At 39.9% G+C, this 24,726-nt stretch overlaps 1 protein-coding gene across 3 annotated transcripts in view; it reads right to left on the bottom strand.

The window, feature by feature from the left end:
* Nucleotides 1-845: 845 nt before the first annotated feature.
* trappc11 (trafficking protein particle complex subunit 11) overlaps nucleotides 846-24,726 on the bottom strand; it is an 84,718-nt gene continuing 60,837 nt past the window's right edge. For all 3 annotated transcript variants that reach the window (XM_043705315.2, XM_043705329.2, XM_043705319.2), the window contains exons 19-30: nucleotides 24,509-24,664; nucleotides 22,955-23,142; nucleotides 18,721-18,869; nucleotides 11,122-11,243; nucleotides 8,452-8,571; nucleotides 7,335-7,400; nucleotides 4,371-4,527; nucleotides 2,786-2,897; nucleotides 2,470-2,561; nucleotides 1,810-1,943; nucleotides 1,463-1,630; nucleotides 846-1,319 (exon numbers count right to left, since the gene is read on the bottom strand). In XM_043705315.2, coding sequence (XP_043561250.2) covers nucleotides 1,275-1,319; nucleotides 1,463-1,630; nucleotides 1,810-1,943; nucleotides 2,470-2,561; nucleotides 2,786-2,897; nucleotides 4,371-4,527; nucleotides 7,335-7,400; nucleotides 8,452-8,571; nucleotides 11,122-11,243; nucleotides 18,721-18,869; nucleotides 22,955-23,142; nucleotides 24,509-24,664 — 1,509 coding nt within the window. In that variant the 3' untranslated portion in view covers nucleotides 846-1,274. The remainder of the gene's footprint in view (nucleotides 1,320-1,462; nucleotides 1,631-1,809; nucleotides 1,944-2,469; nucleotides 2,562-2,785; nucleotides 2,898-4,370; nucleotides 4,528-7,334; nucleotides 7,401-8,451; nucleotides 8,572-11,121; nucleotides 11,244-18,720; nucleotides 18,870-22,954; nucleotides 23,143-24,508; nucleotides 24,665-24,726) is intronic.

The following is a 24,726-nucleotide window of genomic DNA, read 5'->3' on the forward strand; positions in this document are numbered from 1 at the left end:
AAGGTATACAGGAAAGCCACACACACTGACCAAATCCTGAACTACGAAAGCAACCACCCAAACACACACACAAAAGAAGTTGCATCAAGACACTGTTCAAAAGGGCCACAACACCCTGCAGCTCAGCTGAACTGCAAAAAGAGGAAGAACACCTCTACAATGTATTTGCCAAAAATGGATACCCCCGCAATTTCATCAACAGATGCCTAAGGGAAAGACACTGCACAGAATGTCAGCTTTGATGTTTCTGTGCATGTCCTAGAACCCTGTGATAGAGAGACAAGAGAGCAACCAAGTGGGGGACAGTTGTCAACACACTGATACACTGTCCCTGAACATCATTCCCCAGCCACTCCTGACTTCCCAAGGTCCTTATCCAATCTTGATTTGGTCCAAATCTGGCCCTCATTTATGTCACTGGTGGCTGAGATGTTTCACATATGGAATTAAGTTTAATTCTTGAAGTTCCATAATTAAATTTTAAAGGCACATCATAGTTTCTGAATCAGACATTCTAGATACTTTGTGCAACTTCTCATCAGGTGAGCAGTTACATGCAAATTTTGCCTCATTCACAATCTAGATTTAGTTAACAGTGCTGAAAATGTGTTGCTGGAAAAGCGCAGCAGGTCAGGCAGCATCCAAGGAACAGGAGAATTGACATTTCGGGCATAAGCCCTTCTTCCTGAAACGTCCCGAAACGTCGATTCTCCTGTTCCTTGGATGCTGCCTGACCTGCTGCTCTTTTCCAGCAACACATTTTCAGCTCTGATCTCCAGCATCTGCAGTCCTCACTTTCTCCTCTTAGTTAACAGTGCAACAATCAAATAACCTGCGCACATAGATTGCACTTGTAGATGATTTACTGAAATATTTTCCAGCAGTACTTCTCAAACACCATAAAAGCTGCATATTACAGTTGAAAATTTACAGTAGCAAATATTCCAAACACAAAGATCATATCACTTTGGACTTTAACAAATCAAAGTTCATAATGAAATCATGTAACAACGTTTGCAAATAATTCTTAGTGCATTATCAATCTATTCTTGTTTACAAAACACTAATTTCAACAACTAGAAATGTTAAGCTTTTATGCCTCCCTGGAGACTTGCAAGCAAACATATGTCCAAGCAGTTTGTAAAATATTTGACTGTTGTAAATGCTGCAGCTTCAGTCCAAATAGCCAGGTCATTTTATACATCCGTGAATAAGTGTCCATTTGTTTCCGAGTTTTGACCACTTGATTTTTATTTCACACGAGCGCTTCTCCGTCAAGCAGCTACAACAATTACTTCATTTGCTTGCCGACCCTGTGGCTAAAATGAAATCAAAACCGAAAAGTTATATCAACAGCTTTTGGGTAAAACTAGAATAAACTTTCCTTGTACTCATGGAACACATGTGAATAAACCTTCATGTGACTGAAGTGAAACAAAATTCAAGTGTTTAGTCAGTGTACCTTTACAAAAATGTGTGTGGGAAGAAATCTGCGCAATAGATCATTGGAGATAGCAGGAAACCGTGATAAGCTTATGCTAAGACCTGGCAGTCGCTGGTAACCAGCCATGAGTGGATAGAAGTTGTACAATAACTCTTGTTCAGTGTCAGGCAGAATTCGTAATCGAACCTTGGAAAGAATGCAAAAATAATTAAATTTTAAAAATGCAACTTCTGGAGGGCTGAGACAAAAAACAATTACTTTTCTGGAACAACAAATACCTTTATTGTTGCTCAATTCTTCCACCCTTAAAAATCTTTAGACTTATCTACCCACTTAAAATATATTGACAGATTCAAAAACAGTACCTGCTTAAGACCAGAAAACATAAATGCATCATTGGGCTCCACAAAAATCTCCACATCCTGCACTAATTTGGTTCTGTTTTGCAACCAATATTTGACTGGTAGTGATTCGCGAACTCTACCAAACGATGGGAGCTCTTTCAAAGAAAGAAAAGCAAGCTAGTGACATAGTTGCAAATTTAGTTCAACTGCTGCATCACCTCCATTAAAGTAGGACAACTGCATATTTATATACACAAAATTTAATGCAGACAGCTATAGACACATGCACATATTAATTGGATGAGATCTATGTAACAATCTTAATTAGTAACTGAACTATCAAGTGACAGGTTTTTAAATATCCCCTCCCTGACCATTAGAAAATTTCTACACTTAAAATACTGTAATTGTTACGATCTTTGTCATGCCAAGCATTTTGTTTGAATGAATTAAGAATCAGAATTACTCAATGGCTATGATTTAGGCACTGAGTAAGGGTATATTTTAGATATAAATAGTGCTTCCTTACTTTTTCCTTTAGATATTATACAAGACTTAAAATGTATTGTTGATTAGGAACTCCCGCAGGTTGTCATTGGTGTTGCATTCTACACTCAGTTCTCAAAATTTTTAAATGAGAGGTTGTGTGCATATAATGAATAGTTGTATAAATTAGTTCACCTGCATGAACAAAGACCGGAATTGTGTCCACAATCACATGGGGTAACGTTATCACTGTGTTGACAACAGGTATGCTTTTAGCAGCAGACGTCCTATCAACAGAACATACCACAAGTAAATGCTGAAAAACACTGGTTTTCTGTTTTCATTTGCAACGAGAACAAAAACTTAGAAAAAGGTTAGATTTCTGCTCCAAGGCCATGCCTATCTAGAAGCTGAGTGGCATTTTAAATTTGCATTATCACTAAAGCAAAACAGTCTTCCGTTGATAGAGCCAAACTCTCCATTTTTATATGGCAAAAAAAAGATACTATGCCTTTTCCAGGAGATTATATAACGACCCGAGGCAACTCCACTGTGGTTTGTAGGTGCTGGTGGACACTGCAAGCAGAAGCACTCACTGGCACACTCTCCTGTCTGTAAAACCACTGAGAAAAAATAGATTTCAAAAGCTGAGCAATTACAGGAAGACAAATCACAATTGAATTTGTGGTATTTTACATATATCATTGATTGAGATTGAAATATTGAGTATTAGCCAATCATTTTATAGCAAGCAAAAATAAAGCTTTAGCTTGAACACTTTTTTTTAGGAAAAGCCCCATTTTCAGTGCGTCATCTCTTTTTCTCACTTTCCCCCAACCCTCACCTCTCCCCATCTGTTTTTCTTCTGCAGGCATGCATGTAACATAACCTCCCTCAAGGGAAGTGATAGCCTAGTGGTATTATTGCTGCACTGTTAATCCAGAGACCCAGGTAATGTTCTGGGGACCTGGGTTTGAATCCTGCCATGGCGGATGGTGGAATTTGAATTCCATTTTTTTTTTTAAATCTGGAATTAAAGGTCCAATGATGACCATGAAACTGTTGTCAATTGTCAGAAAAACCATCTGGTTCACTAAAGTCCTTTAGGGAAGGATACTAGGAGAAAGTGAGGACTGCAGATGCTGGAGATCAGAGCTTAAAAATGCGTTGCTGGAAAAGCGCAGCAGGTCAGGCAGCATCAAAGGAGCAGGAGAATCGACGTTTCAGGCATAAGCCCTTCTTCAGGAATTCCACAGAGGAGGATACTGCCATTCTCACCTGGTCTGGTTACATGTGACTCCAGACCCACAGCAATGTGGTTGACTTAACTGCCCTCTGGGCAATTAGAATGGGCAGTAAATGATAGCTTAGACAGTGATGCCCTCATCCCATGAATGAATTTAAAACAAAAACAACAATTCTTTGCTTTACAGAGAAAAATGTGACATAGTATAATCATAGTTGAATTGCTGCTGACCAGCTACACTTTAAACGTTGACATAGACCACTGAGGCAATGAATAGACTTCTAAAAATGTTGCTCCAAAGGACCTTCAATAAACAGAAGAGATGCCAAGCAGTGAATGTCATCCATTTTGAATGACAAAGATTGCTCAAAGATTTTGTTGCAAGTATTTGGAGATTTACAAGCATGCATAGAAAATTATTTTCCCCGGGTCTGCGTGGATTTCCTTCGGGTGCTCCGGTTTCCTCCCACAGTTCAAAAATGTGCAGGTTAGGTGAATTGGCCATGCTAAATTACTCAGTGTTAGGTGAAGGGGTAAATGTAGGGGAATGGGTCTGGGTGGGTTGCGCTTCGGCTTGTCGGTGTGGACTTGTTGGGCCGAAGGGCCTGTTTCCACACTAAGTAATTGCACATTAACCTATAGTGAACTAGCTAGCATCCTTGTGGAACCCACAAGTGAAGCCTCAAGTGAACAATTACTCTTCGAAAACCACAACAGTGTTAGAGGACATCATTGTCATGCTCAAACAGAGCATATGGCTGTGGTATACAGTGTTAAAATGAAGAATGCATTACATCCATAAATAAATAACATTAAACGAAAAAACCTTTACCCATTAAGACAGTTATACCTTGAGCCAGCTGCGACTCCATCTGATCAACAGCAGTCATGGAAGGTGCAAGTTCCAGTTTGCTGGTTACTATAGTGAGTGACCATGGAGAAGCACTCAGGATGTCCATCATTAAAAGAAATGGAATATCCGCAAACACCCAGTCCATGTGTTCAAACTGGAAAAACATGTTTTATTTAAAAAAAGTCAGCATACTGCCAGACAACAATATTAAAATGTATCAAGAAACTAATTGAAAACTCTTGTTGAATAACAATCATTCAACCACCCACAATTTAAAAAATGCATAAAGCTTAAGATTGAAGAGGTGGAATGGTCTTTTAACAAGCATAGAACAAATAATTTTGTTATTCTATTTAGAATTTGAATGATGATCTCCAGTAATACTTTATCTCGAACAATTTTTACAAAACCATTATTGATAAAATTAAATATTTTGTATCCAGAAAGTTGTCAATGATATGTTTTCGAGGCCAAGATTTTGATTTGGCACATTTCAGTAACCTACTTTAAATCAGTGTTTACCAGTTACAGATTATTAATTTATGCAGTTAATTCAATACTGATATGCAGGCTGAATTTCAAACTAACAATTAGACTATTTCCATCTCTCACAGTTTAACCTAATATTTGTGGTGTTCAGATCCAATCCTAAGGGAAGATAAATGTGCAACAGAAAACTGCCATCAACTCACAAAACGTTGTGAAGCAGCTTTGAGCATTCATTCGATATAACCCAGCTCAAATTCAGAGCGAATAACGGTCGCAATGGGTCCAAAATTCAATCACTATGATACATTATGAAAATAAATTACTGTAAATGCTGGAAATCTGAAACAAAATACTTGTGAAAAAGATAAACAGGTCAAAGAGCTGCGGCAAAGAGAAAAAAAAAAGGAGCTAAGATTTGAGTTGATAACCAATCATTTCAGCTCCAGCTTGACCAGAAATGTTACTTAAGTTACTCTCTCAATAACTGCTGTCTGACCAACTGGTTTTCCAATTTTTTTCTGCTTGTGTTCAATTTATAAATTATAAAAAGACAAGGTAGGCCTGTAGTACAGTAACCAGGAACGATTTGTTCTATGTTTTTACAGCTACTAAAATGACCCAAAGCTTCTGCTCAGAGTCACCTGACCTGCTCTCAAAGGGAACAGCATGCAACACCAACTACGTACATCACACTTTCCACCACGGTATTCAATTGCATTGTGTAACACTTGGATCCTGGAGGCAACAACAATCATTAATATTAAAAATCTTTTTTTGTTGATAAAGTGCCATTTGATGGAACTGATCCAAGGAATAAAGGTCAACAAGTGACGAGGATTATTCCACTAATACTGCGAGACCTGAAATTCTCCAGCATTTTTTTTTTATTTCAGATTTCAACCGTCTTTGCAGTACTTTGCTTTTAATTGGATGAAGGTATTCCTCTTTTATCTGAAAGAGTTACTGATGCGGTTTGTGATAGTATCCTTAAAATATATGGGGTACCTCACCTAACAGGGCAAAAGTTAATAGTCCCAAGAAACTTTGATAAGTCAGTTGGTTTATCTTGTGAACAGCAGATTCACACAAAATCCAGATCGAGGACTGATCTACACTCTGTGCCAAGTTAGCTCATCTCAGCCTGAGTTTCAGCGATCCTGGGTTAGGGAGGGAATATTGGCAGAGCTCTCATTTCTGTTCATCAAAAACGGCGACTAGACATTTAACTGTAGATACCAAGCAGGAAGAGCATCAGTTGTGATGAGCCCAGTTGTGAAGCTTATGGACACTTCCCAACATGATTCACAAAAATAGAACCAATTGGGTTTGGTACTGGATGAAGCTTAGAACGTGCAGAATGAACAAATGCTTTGAAGAGTGGAGGGTGGGGGAAAAAAGTCTCTGTTCTCACACTGCTTTTCCCAGCATGGCTATTTTTGTTTTGATAACTGGGAAAACGGAGGCCTCTAGCGCAGCCACTGAACACATGAGATCATCAGAATTGGTTCTAGATGCCAAAATGTGAAGCAACTGGAAAATATATCACTATCTATTTTACAAAATGGCTTTCTTCAATGAAAACTAAGCAACCAGCAACAATAGAAAATGGCAACATAGATACCAGAGATATAAATACAGTCATAGAGATGTACAGCATGGAAACAGACCCTTCGGTCCAACCCGTCCATGCCGACCAGATATCCCAACCCAACTTAGTCCCACCTGCCAGCACACAGACCATACCCTCCAAAACCCTTCCTATTCATATACCCATCCAAATACCTCTTAAATGTTGCAATTGTACCAGCCTCCACCACTTCCTCAGCTCATTCCATACACGTACCACCCTCTGTGAAAGATTTGCCCCTTGGGTCTCTTTTATATCTTTCCTCTGTCACCCTAAACCTATGTCCTCTAGTTCTGGACTCCCCGACCCCAGGGAAAAGACTTTGCCTATTTACCCCATACATGCCCCTCAATTTTGTAAACCTCCATAAGGTCACCCCTCAGCCTCCGACGCTCCAGGAAAAACAGCCCCAGCCTAATCAACCTCTCCCTATAGCTCAAATCCTCCAACCCTGGCAACATCCTTGTAAACCTTTTCTGAACTCTTTCAAGTTTCACAACATCTTTCTGATAGGAAGGAGACCAGAAGTGCACGTAATATTGCAACAGTGGCCTAACTAATTACCTGTACAACTGAAAAATGACCTCCCAACTCCTGTACTCAATACTCTGACCAATAAAAGAAAGCATACCAAACGCCTTCTTCACAATCCTATCTACCTGCGACTCCACTTTCAAGGAGCTATGAACTTGCACTCCAAGGTCTCTTTGTTCAGCAACACCTTCTAGGACCTTACCCAGCTACTAATGTTCACCTAGTATAGTTTCAATAGAACTGCCTTTGGAAATCTTCAGATTAAAGTAAAACCATAGAAATCAAACAATAAAATTTGCTCTTGTACTTACCTTTGTGGAAACAAACTTCGCAGTAACATCAAATGGCACAACTGTTTCAATAGTGATGGTCTCATCCTAAAGGCAAAGGAAACTTCAATAACTTTGCAGTACTGGAGCCAAACATTTACAAAGCAAATCTAGAATCTTTCAAGTTTAGAAGGAGGCTACGTGGCCTATCAAACCTGCGCCAGCTTTTTGACTGGCACGTCCAATTTTCCCCTACTATTCTCTTCAAGAACACATCAAATTGCGTCATTCCATGAAATAAAATTTTTGCAGTTGGGCTAATTATGTAAACATGAAATAATTCATCCACATTTTTGACATGGAACATGTGTTATCATATGATCACATTCTTTACTTTGGTAGAGGATAGGCAGGAATATGGTGTTGAAGCCACAAACAGGTCAGTCAGCTCAAAAGACTAAATGGGGCTACTCCTGTTCAAATTTGTAATTTCTTATCTCTTTGGTTATTAGGTGCACTAAAATAAAAGTACCTTTTTCTTTAAAAATAAAAGAAAAATCTACTTAGAATACTTTTAACAAAAACGTATATCTAAACAGTTGGTTGTGACTTACAATGCTTATGAAATCCCCAGGCAGGCAACCTCAACAATTCTAAATATTGTAAGTAGTCAAGTATTTGTGCTCTTTGATAAGGTTACTTGATTTTTCAAAAGCTAAGTTTTAAATTGCAAACATCATTACAAGGGTATAAAGAAAGACAGTTTTGCATTTATAGCATCTTTTGCAACCTCCAGCATGCTAAAACATGTGAAGCAAACTTACTGCTGTCTTAGAAGAAATTGGGCAGCCAACATATACTCAAAGAGTTATTAAAAGCAATGAGGTAATGACCTAAATAATTTATATTAGTGATGTTGGTTGATGAATAACTATTGTATAGAATACAGCAACAGCAGAAAAGACTGATCTTTTTCAAAGTGGTATCACGGGATCTTCTGGGGCCACCTGAGGACAGATTGCAATTTTTATTCACCTCTTCAGAATGAAGTTTGAACCCAAAGTCAAACAATGCATACGTTAAAAATATATTTTACATTCTTCACCTTATCTTACACCAAGGATACTGGAAAAATAATATGGAGGAAACCGTCACCAACCTTATGGCATTTGCAAACAATTTCTTTGCCCTCAACAATGGTAGTAACAACATAAGAAACGTGAACCAAAAATATTCTTGAACCAACTTGTCCACATCGGATGTGCAGTGCTTTTTCCACCTATAAAAAATATTAAATGTCAAAAAAAATTATGTAGTAACCAATGTTATTTAAAAATGAACATCTGCATGCCACAATTTGTTAAAGGCTTTGAGAGCGGGTAATAAAATTTACTATGACAGCTGTTCATCAACACAACCCCAGCGTAAAACTGAGACCTGCGGATGCTGTAAATCAGAAACAAAATAGAAATCGCTGACAAACTCAGCAAGTCAGACTGAAGTTCTGAGGAACAGTTACTCGACCAGAAACATTAACTGATTTCTCTCCACAGCTGCTGCCAGACCTGCAAACTTTTCCAGCAATTTCTATTTTTCTTTCCAGTGTAAAGCTGCTATGCAGTGAAGAAAACAAAATCTGGTACTGTCACATACCTGACAATTTATACTTCTGGAAGTTAGATTTCTTCCATTTTTCTTAAAATAATCTGAAGCAGTAGATAATTATCAAAATTCAATCACCAATAAGAATAAAAAATGGATGCTGAAATAAGGTAAATGTAAGCCATATGTCAGGACAATAGCTTCCCTCATTTGTCACTTTTTATATCGCAAACTCATGAATGCACCTAATCTGGCCATTTTCAGTCCCGAACAAATGCAGAGTTTACCACAGATTACTTGGAAGGGCAAGGTATCGCAAAACCTTGGAGAACAGGTGAAGCTAACTACTATGCAGTAGCAACATGTGTGATGTTCAAACAGAAGCAATTAACCTAAAGAGATCTGCCTATCAAACAAACGTGGACTAAGAATCTCTTTGATAGTGCCACGCTAAGTATGTCTCAAAGACTGGTGGATTATATCAAGCAGCAATTTCCTTTGGCTATTGACAACAGGAAAGGTGCTGTGTCCAACAAGCTTATGCTTGCAAAACTCAAAAGACTGTTCAACATTAGATGTAATTTCATAATTGGATAATAATTGTTACATAATCTTGTGTGCTATGAATTATACTGTCCAACCGACTAAAGATTGCCACTTGGACTGTCAATTTAGTGACTATATGTAACTTTCAGGATGCACATATTAAATAAGCAATACGCTGCTTTGTGCAAACATGAAGAACACAAATATACACATTATGCCTCTTCCTACTCAACAAAATAGACACCAACCATTTGCTGGTTCATTCCTTAGAGCAATGCCTTAACTGGAGTCAATAGGCCTGGTTTAAATTTAAACAAAACATTACAGTTATCCATCAATCAACCAGGGTCAATTTGACAACTAATCACCATGCACTGTTCATCTCTTGTATTCTCTTCCACACATCAAGCTTCAGCTAAATTCCTCAGCAAAACTCAAACTTACCACATGGCTAAAAAAAATGCATTTTGCTCATGACATATAGATTTGGGTGCTTTTTAACAATACCCAACTTTGAATGCAAGACAGTTCAATAAAATGTGTTCAAATATTTAGAAATGAACTTCCCAGAATCTCAGGTATATTAATTTCTACTAAAATGGTTACACTCAAATGGTTAATCTGAAAGCACTGCAAGAATTCTGACCAGTTAAAACAGCTGAACATACTAAGTGCTCTTAGGTTATTGTGGGTGCATTAAAATGAGAAGGCTGAAGGAATAGCATAGAAATTAAAAACTAAACGATTTGCTACACAACATTTGGAGATCAAGACTGACCACCGAGAAAAATGCACGGAGTATTCCTGAAGACAATAAATCGGGTTGTATACTTTGGGATCTGTAGATGCTGAGTCGGAAGAAATAAAAATGTCTCCAAAGGTGCCAAGGTCAGAGTGATGACATCATTGGAGAGAAAAAGTCAAGATATTCATGCTCAATATAATTTACAAGTGGCAAGACAAGTTGCCTTAGTATACAAGATCAATCTCTTATAAATGTAACATTAAGGAAGGCGGCAAAATAAGGTTTTTAACCAAATAAGTTCAGCACATATTTTCATAATTCCAGAGAACACTAGTTTACATGCTTTAGATGTATATGCTTTGCCTGTGTGCTGAACATTGCAAGAAACAAAGCCTACATAAGTCCGTGAGGCTATTGCTTTTCAGAGCATTTGAAGGGAGCTGGAAAAAATTAGACAATAGTGAATGAGGAAAAAAAAAGGAGGAAAAGCAAGAAAAGGTAATGGCTCAGGAACACTGGTTGATGCTCTTCTGCAACTTGCTGAACATCTGCTGAGGAACTAAATGTCAAGGTGAAGCCGAAATTCTGGCAAAGAAAAATTAACAATGCAAACACTGATCACAAGAGGGAATAAAAGTTCATAATTTTCTTTTTAAAAAAAAATACATTTTTATTACTGAAGCCAGTAATAGCTGAGATTGAAAGGATCATTTTTGGAGAGCATGAACTGAGCTGGAAACTTTACCTGTCACAGTACATACAAAGAAATGACAGGCGCAGTACCCACAATCACTAAAATAGTTGGAAGCAAAATTTCTCAAATACAGATACTTGATGGAAAGGGCTCTTCATCTGGAATATACATTGTTAAACAGGTCCACCTTTCTCCAAGTGTGATCTAAACTTTTCATATAGGCCCATTAAAAGGGACTTTACCATTTCGCCTGGGTGCAAGTCTCCAATGGGAATATCAGGAAGCAATGCAGGATGAGAATCATCGCACATCTCAGTACCATCAAGGGTGACGTGGGTTGTTTGCGTGAGGTTGGCATCTTGGCCTGGAAACGGTTTAGAAACCAATTTTCAATGTTTGTTCACAAAAACCCATGTCCATTACAGCTCAGCAAAAGTTTGTTACAGAAAGCAAATAACTTAGCACTTTTAGATACAGGACTAAAATTACAAGTTCTTTAAAAATTCAAAGGGATTTGGAAGTTGCTGGCTAAGCCAATTGCATATCCCCAATTGCCTAGAGGGTACTAATGCGTTATCCACAATGCTCGAGGTCTCAAGTCATATGCAAGCCAGACTATGTAAAGATGGCCGATTTCCCTTTAGATTTTCTGAAAGGACATTAGTGAATCAGATTGGTTTTTACAACAAGCAAAAGTGGTTACACAGCTGCAAATAGGCTAGCTCATCATTTCTCATTTCCGTTGAATTCAAATTACATCAGCTGCCAAGGTAGGATTGGATATGCCCCTTAAGCTGAATTCGATTGGCATTAGCACACCGATCTCAGCATTGACTTCTGGGCTCTGGAGGTCATTACCTCACTAGCCCCAAAGACCCACACACTCAGTAACAAAATTAGAGGGAACGCTACTCAAGTTACCAGAACATTGATCTGGAGTTCTGGATTACGAGCCCAGTGACATTATCGCTATGCAACCGCATCCTCAGCAAGTTCTAAGGCAGTTGAGGGCCATAGATATTTATAGCTATTGAATATATTGGGCGGCACGGTGGCACAGTGGTTAGCACTGCTGCCTCACAGCACCAGAGACCCGGGTTCAATTCCCGCCTCAGGTGACTGACTGTGTGGAGTTTGCACGTTCTCCCCGTGTCTGCGTGGGTTTCCTCCGGGTGCTCCGGTTTCCTCCCACAGTCCAAAGGTGTGCAGGGTCAGGTGAATTGGCCATACTAAATTGCCCGTAGTGTTAGGTAAGGGGTAAATGTAGGGGTATGGGTGGGTTGCGCTTCGGCGTGTCGGTATGGACTTGTTGGGCCGAAGGGCCTGTTTCCACACTGTAATCTAATCTAATCTAATATGTTTGTGCCCCTTAACATACAAAAGACAGCAGAGGACAAGAATAGGAGCAAGTGTTACACATATGTTGCTTTGATTCAGAAAAGGATTACAAATAAGGAACAAGACCTCTCAGTCTTTGAGGTCTGCTCTGCCATTCAATAAAATCATGGCTGATATGATTTTAACCTCAACTCTACATTCCCGCATATCCTCAATGATCTTTCAGCCCCTTGATGATCAAGTATCTATTTAACTCTGCCTTGAAATTTTTTAAGGAATTTGCATCCACTGCCTTTTCAGGCAAGGTATTCCAAAGACTCAACCCTCAAAAGAAAAAATATGTTTCCTCAGCTGTTTTAAATGGGTGTCCCTTATATTTAAACTATGCCCCCCCGCCGTATAGATTTGCACACAAGCAGCAGCATCCTTTCAACATCAATATCTTTTGCATATTTCATTAAATCTCCTCCGAACCTTCTAAACTCCACAAGATACTGGCCTAATTTGTCTAGCCTTTCTTCATTAAGTAATTCACACCTTCCAGGTATTAGACTCATAACACACTGAACTGCTTCCAACTCATTAAGATCTTTTCTTAAGTAGTGACCAGTATTGTATACAGTACTCCCAAAGTAGTCTCACCAATGCCCTGTTTTTGGTGGTCTCAGGCAGGGGGTTGGGAACCAAAACAGAAGATATGGGTTAATAGGATAAACAGGAAGAGCCAATCCAACAACCAAGGTGAGGGAATGAATCAAATGATCAAAATAGGAGTTGAAAGTTGGAGTAAATGATAGAGGTGAGGCTCAGTGCTACCTGGGATTAATAAATAAGGATGGAGAGCGTGGAAAGTACAATGCACAAAAAAATTAGAAGAGAAAGACAAAGCAGTAAAACTTATTTAAAAACTTTATACCGAAATGCACGCAGTGTTCAGAATAAAGTTGATGAGCTGATGGCACAAAGAGAGACAAATGGGTACAAACTGTGGGGATTATTGAAAAGTGATTATAGGAAATTCAGGACTGGGTGTTAAATATCCAAGGGTATTCAATATTCCGAAAGGGTAGACAAGAAGGAGCAGGACGTGCAGTACTTTATTGGTTAAGGATGATTTAAGGCTGTATTAAGAAATGATATTGGTATTAGGGGTCAAAAATGTTGAATCAGTCTGAATGGAAATAAAAAGCAAGGGTAGAAACCCCTTGGTAGGGTAATTTACAGGCTCCAAATGATATTTCCGAAGTAGGGCATATTATAAACCAAGAAATAATGAGGCTTTGTGAGAAGGGTACAATATAATTATGGCTGATTTGAACATGCGTATTGATTGGATCAACCAGCTGGGCAAGGGTAACCTCGAAGAAAGTTTCATAGAGTGCATGGAGCCATCTAGAGAACTAGCTGCTTTAGACTTGGTATTGAGGAAGAATAGATAAATGATCTTGCAGTTAAGGATCCTCTTGGAAGAAGTGACCACAAAATGCTAGAATTTCGATTTCACATTGAAAGAGTGAAGACAGTTGCATGCGAGTGTTATAGCATTCGACAAAGGTAATTAAACAGTCCTGAGCAAGGGGTTGGCCCAAGTTGACTGGGCAAATATATTAAAGGGCAAGACAGTTCAAGAACAGTGGTAAATTCTTAGGGAAATACTCAATAACTAATTAAAGTACATCCCGGAGGGGAAGAGGAATTGTAAAAAAGTGAAAAATCATCCATGGCTTAACAAGGAAGTTAAAGATAAAAGTAAAGCTACAGTTTATCATACTGCAAACGTTAGTGGCAATCTGGAGGATGGGGAGAACTTTAAACATCAGCAAAGGGTTACCAGAAACGAGATCACAAGAGCCAAGATGACCAATGAAAGGAAACTAGCAGAAATCACAAGCACGGATACCAAAAGCTTCTATAAGTTAAAAAGGAAAACAGTCAAAGTAAATGTTGATCTTTAGAAGTCAAAAATGGTGAAGTAATGATGGCAAACTTTGAAATTAGAGGCACTAAATCAATATTTTGTCTGTTTTCACAGTGAAAAACAAATATTATTTTTCCCTAAAACTGCAGTTAATACAAAGGAACTTAGTGAAATTACTTAATTATTTCTCCCTAGTTATAGTAAACTGATGGGATTAAAGGTAACTAAGTCCCCAGCGCCCGATGGCTTGCACCCAAGAGTATGAAAGGAGGTGGCAACAGAGACAATAGATGCAATAGTGATGATTTTCCAAAATTCCCTGATTTCTGGAAAGATACCAATGAATTGGAAACATGCTAAGATTAGATTAGATTCCCTACAGTGTGGGAACAGGCCCTTTGGCTCATCAAGTCCTCACCAACCCTTCGAAGATTAATCCACCGAGACCCATTTCCCTCTGACTAATGCAGCTAGCACTATGGGCAATTTAGAATGGCCAATTCACCTGACCTGCACACCTTTAGACTGTGGGAGGAAACCAGAGCACCCAGAGGAAACCCGTGCAGACATGGGGAGAATGTGCAAACTCCACACAGACAGTGGCCAGAGGCCAGAATCAAACCTGGATTCCTGGTGCTGTGAGGCAGCAGTGCTAACCATTGAGCCACCGTGCTGCCCCTTTGACACCCCTATTCAAAAAAGGAGATAGCAAAAAGTGGAAAACCTTCGACCAGTTCACTTGACCTTAATATTTTTAAAAATTCATTCACAGGATGTAGACACCATTATCTAGGCAGCATTTATTACTCATCACTAATTGTCTAAAGGGCAGTTAAGAGTCAACTACATTGTTGTGGCTCGAGTCACACGTAGGCCAGACCAGATAAATATGGAAGTTCCCTTCTCCAAAGGAGGTTAGTGAACTAGATGGATTTTTCCAACAATGAACTTCTGTAGTGGGAAAGTTGCTGGAGTCAAAGGAGAGATAACTGAACACTTGGAATAACAAAGCTCAAATCACTAGTGTCAGCAGTTTCATGAAGGGCAGGTTATTCCTGACAAATTTGGAGTTCTTTGAGTATATAACTTTCAAAATGGATAATAGGAATCTGGTAGATGTGGAATATCTTGACTTCAAGGAGGCATTTGACAGGTGCTACTTAAAAGACTAATCTGGAAGGTTAGATCCCAGTAGGTTAATTGACTTGGATAGAGAATCGGTTGACTGATAGAAAGCAGGCTGTCAGGAAAATGGGTCTTTCTCCAGAAAGTGAACTCGAACTAGTGTGGTACCATAGGTTTCAGTTCATGGACCTCAACTATTTACAAGCTATAAGAATGATCTGCAAGCAGGGACAGAGTGTAACATAACAAAGCTCACGGATGACACTAAAATAGGTGGGAAAGCAGGCAGTGAAGAAGAGTTTACAGATGGATATTGAGAGGGTAGGAGAATGAACCAGAACCAGGCAAATGGAGTTTAATGTGGTTAAGTGCGAGGGTGTCTATTTTGGCTCGTAAAATAGAAAGACTGATTATTGTTTAACTGGGAAGCAGATTCAAAGTGTGTCAGCGCAGAGAGATCTAGACGTTTTTGTGCATGAATCATAAAAAGTGGGTATGCAGGTGCAGCATATAATGAAGTAAATGGAATCCTAGCCTTTATTGCAAAAGGACGGATTATGAAAGTAATATTATTAATGTTATATAGGAGTCGATGAGACTATACCTGGAGTAGTGTGTCCAGACTTGGTCTCCTTACTTGGAGGATGTGGTGGCTCTGGAAACACTTCCACAATCACCAGTTGACTCCAGGAATGAAAGGGCTGTTGTATGAGAAGTGGTTGAATTGCTTAGATTTGTACTCGCTGGAGTTCAGAAGAATGGGGGGGGGGGGGGGGGGGGGGGGGAGAATCTGATTGAGGTATATAAAATGCTGAAGGGGGTTTGATAAGGTCTACGTTGAACATATCATCCAAGTGAGAGACAGTCTCAAACAAGAGGTCATAGATATTGAATAAGAACAGGACATTCAAAATTGGAATGAGGAGGAACTACTACTTTCAGGAGCTGTGAATCTGCCAAACTCACTGCCAGAGTGCAGTGGAGGTAGAATAAATCAACAGATTCAAGAGATAAAAAATGTTTCTGATGAAAAGCAGGATAAAAGGACAATGAGGAGCAGGCAGGCAGGAAAGAGGAATTTAGACCAGCACAAGATCAGCCCTGATCATGTTAAATGGCAGATCAGGCTTGAAGGGTTGAATTGTCTACTTCTGCTCCTAATTCCCATGTTCTTGCATAACTAAAGCATAACCCCCTGACTGTCTATTCAATTTTCCCTCACAATAAACCATAACATTCTATCATCATTCCTGACTATTTGCCATACTTGCATATAAACCTTCTGTGATTCATACACGAGGGCCCCCAGAGAGAATCTGAGTTCTACAATCTCTTTGATATGTTTTTAAATTTTCTGCCAAAACAAACAATTTAACACGTTTACACATCATACTCCATTTGTCATATCTTTTCCACTCACTTAATCCATCTGTATCTCTTTGTAGGTTCCTCTTCACAACTCACTTTCCAAACTGTATCATCACATTTAGCTACCATACCTTCAATCCCTTCATCCAGATCACTTATTACAAAAAATTGAAACACCAGACCAACCCCGATGGCACACCACTCGAACTTTAAATGCTATACTTATTTCTAATCTTTGCTTCCAGTTTGCAAGTCAATCTTCTATCTGTGACAATATGATACCTCCTACAGCATGAGCTTCTATTTCCCATAATAATCTTTGATGTTGCACCTTATCAAATAAGTTCTGGAAATCTAAATACAATACATTCACTCATTTCCCCTTCATCTGCAGCACAAGTTACTTCAAAGAACGCCAAGGAATTCGTTAAACATGACTTCCCGTTGATAAAAACATGTTGTTTCTACCTGATCACCTGGAACTTATCCAAGTGCGAGGTTATAAAGTCTTAGTAATAGCTTCTAACATTTCCTTACACCAAATTTATAGAATCCAATCCAGTTGGGGAGTGAAACCAAGATACAATTATTTTCTCTGCGGAGACAGTGTATTGATTTGTTCAGTCTGACCCCTCTCTCACTCCTCTCTCTCAGCATATTACTGCTCCCTATTTACATAGCTACCTCTTAAACTCAGCCTGGTTACATGTTACGACACAGGTAAGAACTTGAACAGCAGTCTTCTAACAGAGGCAGGGACATCATCACTGAGCCACAAGAGCCCTCTTCCTATTTATGCACACTTGATTAACCTATTTACCTTAACCTTAAATAAAGACATCAACAAAAATCATTCATGATATGTGATGAGATATTTAAGACATACGTTAAGTGCCAGATATAGGTTTCTTTTACCTTTGATACGAATTAGCAGCCAGGTCAAATAGTCTACTATGTTTATAACTGCATTTCTTAGTGAAATCATATACAGAGGATGTTAAATTTAAAAAGTCCTGCCATTGCTTTTCTCAAAATAAAAATGACTTTATTCCACAACTAAATTCTGGGCGGCACGGTAGCACAGTGGTTAGCACTGCTGCTTCACAGCGCCAGAGACCCGGGTTCAATTCCCGCCTCAGGCGACTCTCTGTGTGGAGTTTGCACATTCTCCCCGTGTCTGCGTGGGTTTCCTCCGGGTGCTCCGGTTTCCTCCCACAATCCAAAAATGTGCAGGGGTTAGGTGAATTGGCCATGCTAAATTGCCCGTAGTGTTAGGTGAAGGGGTAAATGTAGGAGAATGGGTTTGGGTGGGTTACGCTTTGGCGGGTCGGTGTGGACTTGTTGGGCCGAAGGGCCTGTTTCCACACTGTAAGTAATCTAATCATCTATCTAATCTAATCATAAATTCTCACGTTTTCTTTATGGTCATGGATCAGCTTGAATGAGGTGCATTGATAATTTTCACCGTACTTCTTCCAGCACATGACGGTTTACCTCTCTTTCTATGCAAATTGCTTCATATTTCCACAGCCCATTGCTTAAATACATACACAATACAGTAGCAAGTTTCAGACAAAATTGAAATAATCTTTCATTCATTCAGGGGATGAGTGCATCATTGGTGAATCAGTGTTTATTGCCCATTTCTAATTGCCCTTGAGAAGATGGTGAAGAGGAACCTTCTTCAGCTGCTGCAATCCACTTGCTGTAGGTGCTGGCAGGGAGAGTGTTCCATGATTTTGACCCGGTGACAGCAAGGGAGTATCAGTATATTTCAAACTTAGGATGGTAAGTGGCTTGGGGGAAACTAGCAGGTGGTGGCATTCTAACATGGAATTTAACTTTGCTTCAAATGTACACAGCCTGAAGACTGAACGCTGTAAGAAACAACTCTATACAACTGAAAAGGAACACTTCGCTGTCCAGGATGAGGAGTCAATTCCAGCTGTTACACTGGAGTTGTATAACACTGGCTAAATGTGCAACCACTTCTGATTCAATGTGTATATTAATACTCCGGATAATTTATCCCATTACAGACATAAATCCTATAAAAGAAATCCTGGTGTATCAAATCTACATATTTGCATACCTGGTTTTAAACCTGCTGTGAGCTTGATTTCTTTTGCAGTGGTCGCTTCCTGTGACTGTACAGTGACTGCTAAGCAATACATTTCATTAGTCAAGGCAGGTGGCTCATGTCGCAGCTGAACTGATATTCTTGGAATTCGAGAAATCACCCTTCAATTGTGAAAAGAAAAATAATAAAAGCAGATCATTGCTGACAGGAATAAACATTTTAAGCTGAAATCACTCATCCCAAAGCAGTAGTGCCACACAGAACACAAATGATCAAATCAACTACAAAATGCACAAAAGGAAATGTCTGTAGATGTATAATTAGAGAAACACAAAATGAACCAAATGGTGAAAGCTCACCCCTACATTGTTGAACTGGAAACAAAATTATGTCAAGCTTCAGAAACAGCTGGTCACCACACAAACTATATTCACTTTGAAAACTGTTTTCTCTATGATTAGTGGAAAGTTAAACCAGGAAAACAAAGATTTCCAAAGCTCCACAGAATAACTTTATCTACATTCTAATAAATGAGCAAATTGCAGAAAAAAAATTGCCAACATGATAATGTTTTCCTGACTTAATTTTGTAGCATTTGATTCATTAACCTATAGTTAAAGCTCGGGGTCTTTTTCTTTTCTCTCTTGTCCAGATTTTCACAGATGCTTATATGTGGAATCAACAATCCTGAGGGGACAATGACCAGGAAGTTGTTTGTTGTTAAATTTGCTCAAGACATGATATCTAAACTGGAAAAAAAGCTGGACTGTTATTGTTAATTGATAACAGAAAACTTTGTTCAATATGTATAATAATCTTGAAAGATGAATGTTTTTGTTCTGCTGCATAAGGTTTAAATGAGTTGCTCTGTGGGATTACAACCTCGCACCAGATTATAATAGGAATAAAGGTCAGTATCACCTTAAATTTTAAAAATTTGCAAAGACTGAGACAAAAAGTCTACAACAGTAAAAAAATAAGCTGCCTCTAGTTTTGTGTTCAAGCATTAAATCAGGTCTGTAAAGTTCAGAGTCTTTGAACTGAAAAGGAGAGATAGATAGAGAGAAAGAAAAGCATTGCTTGAAAAGATCACTGACTTGACACCGGTCTCAGGTCTTCCCTATTTGGTTTATGAACTTTATTCAAAACTTTTAATAAGCTTGTCAATAAAGAGCTTGAAAATCATTTCAGTTCATCCACCATTTTGGGTACATTACAGCTCCTAGACAAAGGTTTTGGGTAAGAACTCACATGTGCTCAACAAGATGGAGAGGGGGATATACCAGATATTTCAGGGATGAAAAAGTTTGGTTACAAAGCTGGTGAAGCTGGAGCTGTTCTCTTTGGAACAAAGAAGAATGAGGGGAAAAATTAAAACAAGTCTAGAAGATTAGAATACATTGAGGTAAGTCAGCTACAGATGTCAGATTTTGAAAAGGAGATACAGGGCTGAGGTGGAAGAATGAAGAGAGCAAGCAGTACTGACTGTGAACTTGTTGCCTACACAGGTGGTAGATGTGGAGATGTTAAATGATTTTGAAAGGAAATGGAATTGACAACTGATTGAAATAAAATCGTGGGGCTGTAAGAATAGAGCAGGTGAGTGGGTTTGTCTCTGTTGCTCAGAGAGCCATCATTGCTTCAATGATCTGAATATCCTCCTTCTGTCACAAATTAAAGGTACATCACTAAATCGTTCCAGCAGCGTTTCTGCATTGATAATGCTAGATGATCAACTGCTCGTTTCTCTGTTTTCTGCTAATAAAGAAACATTTGCTAAAATAAGATTCTTCTCCAGAAAGGAGATAGTGAGGACTCCAGAGACTGGAGTAGTCAGTGTTAATAAAGTGTGGTGCTGGACAAAGCACAGCACTCCATTCCCTCCCTTCCAACCCAACATCATCAAACTGCCCGACAGGAAAGGCATGGTGGTAGTATGGCACACCAACCTCTACATCGCCAAGGCCAGATGCCAACTCACTGACACCACCTGCCCCTTTACCATGACTTCACTTCTCATCACCAAACCGTCATCTCAAAAACCATCCACAATCTCCTCACCTCAGTGATCTCCCATCCTCAGCCTCCAACCTCATGGTTCCCCAATCCCGCACGCTCACCTAAAATCCACAAAGCTGACTGGCCCAGTCAACAGATTGTCTCTGCCTGCTCCTATCCTACTGAACTCATCACCACTTATCTCAAATCCGTCCTCAGTTTCTTCCTCTCCCACCAACCCACCCAGTTCCCCTCCACCGACACACACATTTGATTGATGGAACTGGTCCTCACCCTAAACAACTTCTTCCAATCCTCCCACCTCCTACAAACCAGAGGGGTGGCTATGGGTAGCCTTATGGGTCCCAGCAATGCCTGCCACTTCACAGGATATGTGGAACAGTCCCTCTTCAACAGTGATAATGGCACCTTTTCCTCTGATACATCGATGACTGTACCCACGAGTAGGGTAAACAGCTCATCCACTTCAATACCTTCCACTGACCTCAAGTTCACCTGGACCATCTCAAACACCTCCCCCTCCCTTACCTGGGCCTTCCCATCTCCAATGACGGACTTAACACTGAAACGACTTCAAACCTACCGACTCCTATCGGACCTTGACTACACCTCCTCCCACTCCCCCTTACTCCCAATTCCTCCGCCTCTGCCATATCTGCTCCTATTTCCAGGACCACAATTTCCCCTAGTCCGTTATCAACAATGTCCTCAATTCCATCTTCTCCATTTCCTGCACGTCTGCCCTTGAAACCCCACCACAAGGATAAAATCTCCCCGGTCCTCACATTCCACCCCACTAATCTCCAAATCCAGTGCATCATCCTCTGCCATTTTGCCACCTACAGTCAGACCCATCAACAAAAATAGATTTCCTTCCCCCCTCCTATTTGCATTTCACTCATGAAGGGACCATATTAGGTCCACACTTCCCACCAACTCCCTCTCCACACCTGGCACCTATCCCTGCCGCCATAAGAGGTGCAAAAGCTATGCCCAAACCTCCCCCTCACCTCTGTCCCAGGCTGCAAAGGACCATTACAAATCCGGCAAAGATTTATTTGCATATCCTCAAACCTCAGTTACTGCATGTGTTCTCAATGTGGTTTCCTCTGCAATGCAGAGAAGCAGCACAAACTCGCAGAGTGGTTCAGGGAACATCTCTTGTCTGTATGCATCAACCAACCCCACCTTCCGGTGACCAACCATTTCAACTTGCTCTCTCATTCCACCAATGACATGGCCATTCTGGGCCTCCTTCAAACAAGGCCACCTGCAAACTGGAGGAGGAACACCTCACCCACTGCCTCAGGACACTGAAATCACCAGTTTCCAAATCTCCCCTCCACATCCCGTCCCAGAGCCAACCCACAGCCAACCCACTAACTCAACAATGCCCTCTTGACCTGAACTAACCTACCTGTCAATCTTCCTTCCCCCTATCTATCACCATCCCACCTACCTTTCCGCTAGCTGAACACCATTCCTCCAATTCATTTTTCAGCCTCCTTCCAGTCCTGAAGGGTTATGCCCGAAACATTGACCGTCTTGCTCCTCAGATGCTGCCTGACCTGCTGTGCTTTCCCCAGTGCCACACTTCTTCTCCAGATATCGTATTACATTTTTGTGTAAGTCCAAAGATGTGCAGGTTAGGTGGATTGGCCATGCTAAGTTGCCCAGAGAGTCCAGCAATGTGTGGACTAGGTGAATGAGCAATGGGAAATAAGATTACAGGGATAGGTTTTTTTTGGGGTGGGGAGGAGGTGGTGGTGGTGGTAGGGAGTTGTGTCTGGGTGGAATGCTGTTCAGAGGTTCGGTCTGGACTCGATGGGCCGAATGGCTTGCTTCTACACCGTAGGAATTCTATGTAAAACATGTAGAAACACTAATACTGTTCCATGAAGGAGGAAATAACTTTTAAACTACAGGTTTGTACAAGCATGTATTCTAAATTTTTTTCATTTTAAATCTATTTAGGGTAAGGACTGTGCGATCTCACTGATCTTGCAAAAGCAAAACTAAAAATAAATTGCATACACAGGCTAAGATTCTTTTCTGATTATGTTATTAAACTTTGAACAACTTCTTAATGCCAAATCCACGTACACAACTGCAGACAAACAGGACTGTTCTTTGCCTCAGCTACAGTATGGCAATTGTGAATGGTACGGAAGCTGAATAATGGATTTTCGTGAGTTATTGTATCAAACTAATCCTTTCTTATACTCACATGGTGCTTGCCTGTATTGTAATGCTGTCCCAACATACTTCACTGCCTGGCAACTTTGGTCTCCGTTTAAAGGATCGAGTGGCCTGCAGGGCCTCCTGACATGATGCAGCATCTCCTCCTCCACCTCTCCAGTTAAGTATCACACATCTGCCAATATCACTGCCGAGAACCAGGTCTACAGAAGTAATCTGATAGCATAGACAGTAGAAATAGCATTTAATTTTAGGATCAGAATTTACTCAGCAAACATTGATGAAAAAAAAACATAATATTTTCAGGAAAACAAAAGGGACAAAACTGATGTTACCATGTCCAGGGATAAAACTAATACCAATTATCATTTAAGTGACATGGTTTATAGCCTAATGTGATTATACATGGGAAGTCATGTCTCACTAACTTAACTTGAGTTTTTTGAAGTAATGAAGAGGACTGATGAGGGCAGAGCAATGGGCATGATCTATATGGACTTCAGTAAGGCATTCAACAAGACTCCTCATGATAGACTTGTTAGCAAGGTTAGATCACATGGAATAGAGGGAGAACAAGCCATTTGGGTATAGAACTGGCTCGAAGGTGGAAGACAGAGGGTGGTCATAGAAGATCGCTTTTCAGACTGGAGGCCTGTGACCAGTGGAGTGCCACAAGGATCGGTGCTGGGGTCCACTGTTTTTTGTCATTTATATAATTGATTTGGATGTGAACATAGGAGATATAGTTAGTAAGTTTACAGATGACACCAAAATTGGAGGTGTAGTGGACAGCCAAGGTTACCTCAAAGTACAACGAGATCTTGATCAGATGGACCAATGGGTCGAGGAGTGACAGATGGAGTTAATTTAGATAAATGTGAGGTACTGCATTTTGGAAAGGCAAATCAGAAGAGGACGTATACACTTAATAAGGTCCTGCGGAGTGTTGCTGAACAAAGAGACCTTGGAGTGCAGGTTCATATTTCCTTGAAAGTAAAGTCGCAGGTAGATAGGATATTGAAGGCGGTATTTGGTATACTTTCCTTTATTGGTCAAAGCATCGAGTATAGGAGTTGGGAGGTTATGTTGCGGCCATACATGACATTGGTTAGGCCACTTGGAGAATATTGTATGCAGTTCTGGTCTTCTGCTGCAAGAAGGATGTTGTGAAACTTGAAAGGATTCAGAAAAGATTTACAAGCATATTGCCAGAGTTGGAGGGTCAGAGGGTGGTGCGTGTATTGAATGAGCTGCCAGAGGAAGTGATGGAGGCTAGTACAATTACAACATTTAAAAGGTATCTGAACGGGTATAGGAATAAGTTTAGTAGGGTTTAGAAGGATATGAGTGCAGCAAATGGGACTAGATTTATTTAGGAGATCTGGTTAGCATGATGAGTTGGACTGAAGGGTCTGTTCCCATGCTGTTCATCTCTACGATGCTTTGACTCTACATACAAAGATGAAGTTTCAGTACAGATGTAGCAAAATTGATTGCAATTGTTATCCATGTACAATGTTTCTTACTCACATTATTTGCATTCAAGAACAGAGATATTTCAAACCAACAAGTAAAAACTTACCTCCACTTTCTTTCCAACATCTTCAGTCCTCGCAACAAATTTGAACACATACTGCCTAGTTTTACCAGGGACTAAGCACATAGTTCCCTGAGATGAAGCTTCTAAGATGTCAGATGTTTGATAGGTGTCTTCTATTACACAATGTTGGTTATACTCCTTAAGAAGAAAGACGTTTGCATTAAAATATATTACATTTGCAACTGGGTCCACTCTGGCAT

Source organism: Chiloscyllium plagiosum, unplaced genomic scaffold (genome assembly GCF_037043375.1).
Source record: "Chiloscyllium plagiosum isolate Xiang-an unplaced genomic scaffold, Cpla_swu_hap1 HiC_scaffold_2, whole genome shotgun sequence".
Classification (NCBI taxonomy): domain Eukaryota; kingdom Metazoa; phylum Chordata; class Chondrichthyes; order Orectolobiformes; family Hemiscylliidae; genus Chiloscyllium; species Chiloscyllium plagiosum.